At 49.3% G+C, this 10,080-nt stretch overlaps 2 protein-coding genes across 2 annotated transcripts; both read right to left on the reverse strand.

The window, feature by feature from the left end:
* Nucleotides 1-4,080: 4,080 nt before the first annotated feature.
* LOC135400524 (uncharacterized) lies at nt 4,081-4,776 on the reverse strand. Its single transcript, XM_064632357.1, has one exon. It carries the CDS (start codon nt 4,774-4,776, stop codon nt 4,081-4,083), a length of 696 nt encoding a protein of 231 aa, XP_064488427.1.
* Nucleotides 4,777-4,792: 16 nt separating this feature from the next.
* LOC135400525 (uncharacterized) lies at nt 4,793-8,161 on the reverse strand. Its single transcript, XM_064632358.1, has 6 exons — nt 7,457-8,161; nt 6,708-6,894; nt 6,291-6,624; nt 5,959-6,223; nt 5,331-5,853; nt 4,793-5,271 (listed from the first exon to the last, which is right to left on the reverse strand). The coding sequence occupies exons 1-6, from the start codon at nt 8,159-8,161 to the stop codon at nt 4,793-4,795; spliced, it is 2,493 nt and encodes an 830-aa protein (XP_064488428.1).
* Nucleotides 8,162-10,080: the final 1,919 nt, after the last annotated feature.

Below are 10,080 nucleotides of genomic sequence, written 5' to 3' on the forward strand. Positions count from 1 at the left end.
CCACACCGTTTGTGAAATACCAAAATCTCGACTTGGACTGGACTCGTATATGGAAAAGTGTCTCTGCCAATTCGGTGGAATGGTCGAAACAAATCGAACTTCGTTCTGGATGGTCTTTCTGTTTTCTGTTTTGACAATTCACAGGACGACTTCCCAGCTGAACGTGAGAAGCGGACCTATACTTTATCACAAACGTCCTGATAGGATCTTCCTTCTTCCTATTGTGGGCGCGGTGCACGGCATGCTTTGGTGACCTTACAAAGTTTTCAACCTTGACGATTCAACTGAGGACGGTAGGGTGACGTTACAATGTGACGAATTCGGTCGAGTTTTAGGCAGCTCTTGAATTCAGTATTGGTGAACCGTGGACCATTATCCGTGACCAACTGTTCTTGAAAACCTTGGTGCAGGAGCACTTCTTGAAAGCCTTATATTAGTCTCATTAAAGGGACACTTCGTAACGATCGGTGAAAAAATTGCTGCACATCGTAGTTGGTACATAACAGCCACAGTATACCTGCCATCAACTTTGTTTCTTTCTCGTGTGACGAATTATGCCTCAAATAAGCGAGCAATCTAACCGAAACAGGAACGTGGAGAGGAGTCGCAGAAACTCCCCCGAAGGCCAACGAGTTACGCCACCCTGCATGGAGAGGACAAGTAGTATACCACGCAAGTAGTAGTCGCTGTGTCACATTTCGGGATCAGATTCGGGATCAGATTACTCAGACACCATTGGAAAGAAACAGCGGTCACCTGCTTCCCTGAGAGTCACAAAACAGCGCAGGAATTGTATGACTAAGTTGACTGCGCATGGTGACGTTGGACGACCAGAGAAAGAAAGAAGAAATACTTCCATCGACGCATGGGTGGGAGCCAGACTTTTTCAAATTTCTAAGCTTTTTATGATTCCACCTTCGTTTTCAAGTGAGATATTTCACAACTTGCTCAGTTCCTGTAAATGATTGTGGGAATACCGCAAGCTTGCAATCCATTTGGTTGGGAAGTCTCCCTTTAACTGTTAAGACGGGTACACGATCTTTTGTGGCTCATCTCATGGAGTCAACAATGGAAGAAGAAGAAGCAAAAAAAAAAAAGAAAAGGGAGTACTGCGCTGTTGTTCCTAGAAAGATCTTTCCCAATTTTTTAGGATACTCCGTTGGGTTCTTTTCTGCCTCGGTATAGGCCAGGTCGCGAGCAGGAGTACCCACTCTGCGTCTTTTAAACTCCATAAATGCAGTTCGCCGCAGTACATTTCCTGGTGATGACATCGCTTTGGGATAGGTGACTTTTATGCGTCACTACCAACCTTCCCGAGCCGCACTCCCCGGGTCTCCTATTCAGCTGGACTCTCGCCCCCTCCCCTCTCTCAGAATTTCTCGGTCCCTCGTCAAATCCAGCTCACCAACGCTCTGCCCTCAACGCTCGTTCAACCTTTTTTAACAGCATAGGATTTCGATCCTTATTGTGAAGAGGCTCATTATTTCATTCCCCACATCACCACCAGCAACGGGGTAGGGTATCGCCCCTGACGATGAAACTCTCAATTCATCATCTCAATATAAAGTTGTTATGCGGCACTTGGTGAAATCAGCAGAGCTCCTGCGGGGCGAGTCCTTTCTGAGGGGCCCTCTAAGTGTGGCTGGCGTAGATCACTGCCGGTTGATTAGGTGCTCGGTGTTGCAGCCTCCAGTGGAAGATGGCTCAAGGGGGGCTTCCTGTACGGCGCTTGAACACTTGCCGCCCTGACCGCTGTCAAGCATTCCGGGCCGACGGAGTGTGTCATTTCGCAATGCCACACCTCGCTACACCTTTGGAGCCGGGCACTGGATCTGTATGGCCTACATACCATTGACTGCATGGGTCACTGTGAGGTTTTAGACCTTCTATCTGTTGCACGGAACGAACAGACGAAGCTCGCTTTGCTCGTAACGAAAAATTATTTTCCAAGTGGGGATTAACCGGTGCGTTTAGTGTTTGGTGGCCCATACTTCGGAAGCGCGGGGTGCCGTCAAATCATTCGTGCTGGTCTTTAGGGACACTGTTTACTGTTGTAAACAATTATGTAGAGCATAAAACGCTTTTCTGCATTCGTTAGAGCGATACAATTGTGATACATCTGACTGTGCTGTACACAGTGCATGCCAAAGAAGACACACTTTTTGTTTCTTGAAGCGTTGGGGGTCTTCCTCCTGTACACATCAGCAGAGATTGTCGGAATGTACGGCATGCTTCATTTTCAACAAAGTGATGGCTGCATATCACAGTTTTCATTGTCGGCTGCCATGGCGTACCGTCAGACTGAGACCGAAGCGATAGAAATTATTTTATTCACAGGAAGCATCAAAATTTTCATTACCGACCAAAGTAACACACTTACTTCACCCGGCGAACCGCGGCGATTCATGACTTTCTCCTGTCTCTTTCATAGCATATCCCCGGACACGAATGGTATGTCACCCGCGGGCTTGTGCCCACCGTATTTTTCACGCTACTTCTGCAGTTCACAAGCAGTTTTGTGCAGTTTTGTCGCCGGTGTTAGGCCTAGTGAACACAGCGATCGCGGCGATCACAACGAAATCATAGCAAAAAACGGCACTGTGCTGTACAATCTTATATTTAATTGGTGGATTTCATGGATATAATCATTCTTGCCTTTTATATTCCAGCTATTCATGTAGACTTGTTTCAAAATCGTACCGACGACAGAATGTGCCCCCAACAGGTGGTTCTGCTGGCAGCGGTACAACGACGGAAGCAGACGACAAATCACGACGTGCCCCACGCACTCTAGGTGGCGTTCATCAAATATGCACCAAAAATCCACTAGTTTTGCAGATTGCGACATGTATCGATTTCAATCCGATCCAATCCACATGCCACCCAAAATGACGCTGCCCATATTGGATAGGGGGACAAATAGTGTGGACAGATCGATTGATAGCGCTCCATATTTCAAGACTCTATTGGTCAGAAAGCTGAAAAAGTGGGTGGAGCTTTAGGTGTAGGCATAACCCATTAATGGCCAGACTCTCTTTTAATATACGGCTCTGCACTGATCAGTGTACACCTGCGTTCTATGGCTATAAAATAGGCGATGTCAAGTTGCCGGTGATGAGTAGATCAAAGAGTGATATTAAACGGTAGGAGCAACTTATTTATTCACACATGGTAACAAGTCTTTCGTGCACGGGACTGCACTTCTTCAGGTTACCTGAAGAATTAAGTTGCTCCTACCGTTTGATATCATTCTATGGCTATGGAAGGCATGAATGTTGTCCAGGCGGTAAGACATGCAGCGACAGATGGTATGCTGTATTTGTTAGCAATGCCAGGGACGGTTTGATGTACGATGGGCTGATTCAGCGTGTACGTCAAAGCACTACGTCACACAATGCACGCGAGCCACCACCTTCCTTTTCGTCGTTATCAAGACTATGCTACAAAGGTCACACAATCAATTAACAAAGTCCCAACATACTCCCCCCAAATGAGTTCTTGCTCATTTCCAGACGTCCGACAGTTCCAGAGGCACATTTTCCAGTTCCGGCACAGTTCCGGAACATTGAATGGGTCGTGTACGTGTGGTCCCGTTTGGTAACCGTACGTTGCACGCCCTGACCTTGCCGTCTCTGCCGCTAAATAGCTCTTCGATTCTGCACAACTTCCACAGCTGACGTGGTCGATGCTCATTGTGCAGGATAACAACGTCGTCGATCTTTAGTGATGTTGACGATGAAGACTTGGTTGTTTTGGATGCATGAGCTGGACGAAGCACTGCTAAATATTCTGTGCGTCGCCGTTTCCAGAAGTGAGCAAGATCTTCTTGCCGACTGGTCCACAGGTCGTGCAGAGCAGCTTCAGTAGAAGTAGTCTCGTCTCGCTTGGGCGAGCGACGTCAACCGCTTTCCCACGAAGAAAAGCGCTGGAGAAAAAGGGGTGCCCTCTGCACTGTCCACGTAAATGAAGGTGATGGGACGTGAATTTACCACTGCCTCTACTTCAGTTAGCACTGTACGCATCTCGTCAGCGTCTAGAAGCCGCCTTCCCAAAACCTTTTTCAGGGAAGTTTTCACAGTCCTAAAGTCCCCGTCGAGAGACGAATCTCCGTAAGGCCTGAAGGAAAGCCCTGGTCGACATATCGCTGGTTAACTCCAGGTGCAGCGCCCTCACAACTGCACAGACGAATAACACGATGTAACACTTGCCGACGTCTTCGTCCACTTTGACGATCAGAGGCCCCGCAAAGTCGATTCCCACGACTTCGAATGGCTGCGACTTCGTTATCCGGACCGCTGGTAAAGGGGCCGTCGTCTGGTCAGCGGCCTTAGCCTGGAGCCGTTTACAGATGATGCACTGATAGATCACACCCTTAACCAGTTGGTGCGCCCGTATGATCCAAAAATTTTCACATATGTGAACCAGTGTGTCCCTTACACCGGCATGCAGCAAGCGGTGGTGTGCCTGCATGACAAGCAGCTTGGTGTAGTGGTGGCTTCCCGGTAAGATTAGAGGGTGTCGTTCGTCATACGTCCCGTCACTGAAGTGAAGTCGCCCACCTATACGAAGAAGCCCGTCACTGTCGAGAAATGGCGCCAGATCCCTGAGAGGAGACTCATTCGGTAGCTTTACGTTCGTATTTATATTGCTGAGTTCACGATGAAACGTCATGTGTTGTATTCTCTTGACCCAGTAGGCCTCTGCCGCTTCTATTTCGTCCGTGGAAAGCGGACCGTTCCTTTTCTCTGAACTCTGGAGGTTGTGCACAAACCGCATGATCCATGCTGTAGTCCTATGAAGTGCTACCGCCCAGCTGAACTTGCTTGCCTCCAAAAGAACGGGTACCGTTGATGTAGCTTCCACATGTAGCTTGTATGCCCTTCCACCAAAGTTCGTTCTCCACTAGGCTTTTTGCCGTGATTCCTCTGGTCATGAGGTCTGCTGGGTTTTCCTTGCTAGGACAATAGTGCCAAGGGTGAGAAGAACCATTTTCTTGAATTTCGACCACTCTATTTTGCACAAAAGGCTTCCACCTGGTTGCGTTCCCCTGGATCCAGTACAGAGCAATCGTGCTGTCGCTCCAGAAGTGAATTTCGTCGGTCTCCAACTTGAGATGGCTGGAAATGTACTTAAACAGCCTTGACGCGATGAGGCACGCCATGAGTTCGAGCCTGGGTAATGTCAGCTTCTTCAACAGTGCAACCCTCGCTTTTGCCAGAAGTAACGAAGTGGTTGCTTCACCCGTTGCATCCTTGACGCAAATGCATGCAGCTGCACCATACGGTAAGGGACTGGCGCGAAGATATGCAGCATCCTGCTGACAACGTTGCCATCCACGCCGTGCTCATAGAATCGTGGAACTTGTGTCGTCTGTAGGAGCGGTAAGCCCTCGCACCACTCGTGCCATTTCTGCTTTATGTCGTTCGGTAGAGCATCACCCCAGTTGAGCTTGAGCTGCCAGGTCCGTTGAAACCAAATCTTCTCCTTCACAAGGAAAGGTGAAAGGAACCCCATCGGGTCGTAAAGTCTAGCCGGTGTTTGAAGAAGGGACCGCTTTGTATCCGTCCGCTGCTGCGCGAATTGGAGCACATCATTTGATGAGAACGTATCCACTGTTGGATTCCACGTCAGACCAAGCACCTTGAGGACCCCAGTGACTTCACCCAGTGGCACAGCTCCCGTTGCCTCAGATTGAAAACGGCCTCCCATCAGACTGCTGTTAGACGCCCACTTGTGGAGCTTCATGGACGCTGCCCGGAAGATGTCGTTGGCTTCAAGGTAAATCTTGTCGGTTGACTCCTCATCCGATGCTCCAATTAGGAGGCCGTCGACATAGAGAGATGTCCTGAGCAGCTGGCAGGTGCTGGGTTACTTTGCTTCCATAGTCTCGATGTGGTGTTGGAGAGTGGCTGCTAGTAAGAAAGGGCTCGACGGCACCTTTGTCATCCGAAACGTTACGATGTCCGGCAGAGGATGACCAGGTGTAGGAGTTTCCTGCAGCCAGAGGAAACGGAGCGCGTCCCTGTCGTTGTCGTTGATGCTAGTCTGTAGGAACGCCTTTTCAATATCTGCAACTAACGCTACCCGATACTTCCGGAAATTTAGCAATAAGGCGACCAAATCCGAGTTGAGGTTGGGGCCACTCTCCAGGTTGTCGTTCAGAGATCGTGCATCCGATTCGTGCGATGAAGCGTCGAAGACAACCCGGAGCTTCGTTGTGCTGCTAGATTCCCGTATCACCGCGTGATGCGGCATGTAATACGTTCTGTTTTACGGTACGTTCTGTGTACGGTGACGTGTCCGGATCGGTTTCTTCTGCTATGCCATTGTGGAGATATTGTCTTACAACGTTGTCATATTCCAGCATGTGTTCTGGATTTTTCTCCAACTTCTTCAGTATATGATGAAGCCGCTTCTGTGCGACGTGTTCGTTGTCGTCTAGATACACATCGTTCTTCCACGGCAACCGTACCTCGTAACGGTTATCCACTTTCTTTACTGTAGTCTTGAACGATATCAGGACGTTACCGTCCGTTGAGCCTTCTTGGTCTCCTAGAGAGTTGATTGCCACTCCGATGCTCTCCAGCTCCCAGAATTTCGATACAATATTTTCAGATGTGATTCCTGGACAGCAGTCCGCAGCACCATAGTATTGTTACAGTGCACCACCGCGCCGTCTCCAGTGACTGGCCCCTGGACACACCAACCAAATGCTGTTTCAGTGGCCCCGGGTCTCTTTCCGAGGCTTAAGACCTTCCCACTGACGAACTCCCAGTAGTAGCCGCAACCAACGAGAACAGAAATCTCTCTCGCCACACCCGATTGTACGTCCGCGACCAGCAAACCAAGGTCCTCCGGTTTTCCTTTGATGTCTGTGCTGACTCTTGGCAGAAACTGTTCGAAAATGTGACCCGTCTCGAGAACTTCGACCGAAAAGTTCCCTTTAGTTCTGCTCTCCAGTGCTACCCCAGTTTCCTAGACATTCTTTTCGTGATAAAGGACCGCCGGCTTCCTCCATCAAAAATGATCCTTGCTAACGACGTGGCCCTTCGGCCTGCTACGCAGGCTGCTGCGGTTTGAAGGAGAACCGTGTATGCTCTGTGCTGCCAGCGGTACAGTGCAGACTGACCGGTGCTGATGACGACTTAACAGCGTCTTCTGTTTCTCCACCGTCCTTGCGCGGCTCCCTCGGCTGGTAACCCGGATCGCAAACTGAAAATGCATGTCTTCCAGAGCATCGCTGACACCGTATCTTTCTCTTGAATGCATTTGACTGGTGATATGGTCTGGTACATCGGTAGCATCTCCCTTCCAACTTTAGTATTTCCTTTTTCTTGGTGAACACAATATCGGCGTCACAGTCCTCGGTTCCGTGCTTTCTGGATTTGCAAAACAAACAACTCTGTCGCCCTGCAACGTGCTGCAATGCCGCTGCTGAAGCTGCGTTTTGTCTCGCCTGTTTCTTGTGAGTCACGCCCTTAGAGTGACCCCCGTTGTCGGTCTTCTGCACTGAAGCTAAGCGCTCTCGGCTGTCCACTTCAATCCCCAGCAATTGCAGAAGATCAGCCACCTTCTTCCGATAGTTCGTCACTGTGGACTCTGAAGTCCTAGTATCCACGTTATCGCCGGTTTCGTTGATCGACGAACTGTTGGTCCCGTACTGTGTAGAGTCCACCGCTGTCTTCCGGCAGTACTGTAGAACAAGGTCCTTCGGAAGAGACCGCAGCAGTACAGGATAAAGCAGGGAGCAATAGGAATCCTCAGCTACACCAAGAACGTTCAGACCACGCATGTGCGCTCGGAGACGGTCATGCAGCTTTCGTAGCTCGTGCACATCCCCCGATGACTGGATAGGTCGAATGTTAAGGAGTGCCTCCATGTGCTCTTGTATGATCGCTGTGTCAGCTCCAAAACATTTCTGACGGAGTTCCACGGCGTCCTTGTAACACTCCGCGGATACATGCAGTCCCATCGCCGCAGCTGCGTCGCCCGTCAGCAACGACTTCAAGTAGCTGAACTTGTCACTCAGAGGCAAGTCCTCGTTCCGATGAACCAGCCTGTCGAACTGCTCCCAGAAAGGGTCCCTGTCCTTCCGTTTCCCATCGAATTTCAGCAACTCCAGCTTGGGAAGCTTCACGTTCACTGATCCTCGTTCAGTCATCGCAGGCGTTGGCATGATTTGCTGGACCTGATTGCCTTTGTACTTCAACTTTGTTATGGAGGTGACCACCTTATCGTCGTACTCGCATATTCGTGCGTAGTCTTGCTCCTCTTGCTCGACGCCACTTTCTTCAATTTGTGCATCCACACCGTTGAGTTAGCGTTGAAACGTGAGCAAGCGTTCGATCAGTACCTCCGCCTCTTCCGGTGCGATCTGTCCTGTCCCGCCAAGTAAACCGTTCGCTTCGTTGAGGAGACGGGATAGTTGAGACCGAAGAGCTTGTCGATTTTTCGTGAGGTTTGACATGCTGACCAATCCTTCAACGCCGTCCAAAGTTCAGTAAGTCGTTGCAGGAGTCCGCTGTCCTCCCGGGTTTCGGCACCATGTAATAACTACGGATCGGTAATTTTTCGTAAGCAGCGTCAAAGGAGAAGATCCAGTCCAACCGTTCCTGAATGTGTTGTTGTTGTTGTATTGTTGACTCTATGAGATGAGCCACAGAAGATGTGTTTATTCCAAAGCTCCACGTGCTCGTATCCATCCAACCAAAAAAGCCCAACAAAGCACTACGTCACACAATGCACGCGAGCCACCACCTTCCTTTTCGTCGTTATCAAGACTATGCTACAACGTTCACACAATCAATTAACAAAGTCCCAACAGACTAGGACCAACGAAGAGTGGACCTAGCGGAGGTCAGCACTCGATGGGCCAAGGATGATCCACATAGATGCCGGATGACATTGACAACGTTGCTTTTGTTTCCACCACCGCCCTAATTTTCTGTGCCCACGTGAGCCCAGGGTCAATTATCACGCCAAGATAGCGGACGTGGGACACAAACTGCAGAGCAGAGCCCTCCACAAATTTTTGGGCATATGTGGAAACAGCGGCGCCTAAACGCCATCGCTATTATCTTACTTGGCGAAATGGAGAAACCGCGTTCCCCGAGATAGGATATCATGGTGTCCAGAGCGTGCCGCAAACGACGCTGAAGAGTATAGCGGCCGATGGCAGAAGTCCACATACAGATATCGTCGGCGGTATAGAAGGTGATACGGGTATGGCTACGTAGCTGTGCTGGGAGTAAAGCCATGGTGATGTTAAATACTCAAATACTTAAACTTTTTCCTTAAACTCATCTTTCTGCCTTTAATTACCTTTAACTACTCTTATCCTTTACCCCTTACTCTTAATTGTCTTCAACTTCTTCAATTTCAAATCATTTACTACATTTATATTTAACCTCTTATATCCCCCTTACTTGTCCACTTATACCTCTGCTTGCCCCGGTGGCTCAGGCGGTAGCGTGTTCGCCTTCTGATCCCGAGATCGCGGGTTCGAACCCGGCCGAAGACGCCAGCAGCTTGGTGGCAGTGTACAAGTTGCTTAGACACGCTGTCTTCCGCGAGGGACCTTAAAGGGACCGAAAAGTGAAAAATAACCCCCATATTTTTGCCCACTGTCGTGCACAACATCATTGTTTGATAAGACACACAAAGCATTACTTCTGAATTCGGCATATTTTTTACGTATAAATATTTTGAAGATTGCCGGAACATGGACGGTGCTGCCAACAAACGACGAAAAAGAGAAACTTGGGTTTCGGCGGTTTCCGGTCCAGGCCTCCCAGGGATTGGTCAATCCTTACCACGTGAGAACTAATTTTATGGAGCACAAAGTTGACGCACAGGATCTTACAGCTAAACGACATTTTAAAAATGACGCTCACTTCCATAGTTTCTTCGTTAATAAAGCATTCAGCTACTTCGCCGCTACGGGCTACGATCCACCGCGCCATCTGCAAGGCCGTCTGTGTTATCGCGTTTATCGTTTACGTCGTGGGTGGACATGTTGGTCGCGCGAAATAGTAAGTGGAAGCAAATGACATGTTCGTGGCTGCTGTGTCACGTATTCGG

Source organism: Ornithodoros turicata, chromosome 7 (assembly GCF_037126465.1).
Source record: "Ornithodoros turicata isolate Travis chromosome 7, ASM3712646v1, whole genome shotgun sequence".
Classification (NCBI taxonomy): Eukaryota; Metazoa; Arthropoda; class Arachnida; order Ixodida; family Argasidae; genus Ornithodoros; species Ornithodoros turicata.

Coding starts and splice junctions, on each gene's coding strand:
- LOC135400524 (XM_064632357.1), bottom strand. CDS start 4,776: ATGCGGTTTGTGCACAACCTCCAGAGTTCAGAGAAAAGGAACGGTCCG.
- LOC135400525 (XM_064632358.1), bottom strand. CDS start 8,161: ATGACTGAACGAGGATCAGTGAACGTGAAGCTTCCCAAGCTGGAGTTG. Junction 5,854..5,958: donor GTCATCCTCTGCCGGACATC/GTAACGTTTCGG, acceptor AGCACCTGCCAG/CTGCTCAGGACATCTCTCTA. Junction 5,272..5,330: donor CTATGAGCACGGCGTGGATG/GCAACGTTGTCA, acceptor CGTATGGTGCAG/CTGCATGCATTTGCGTCAAG.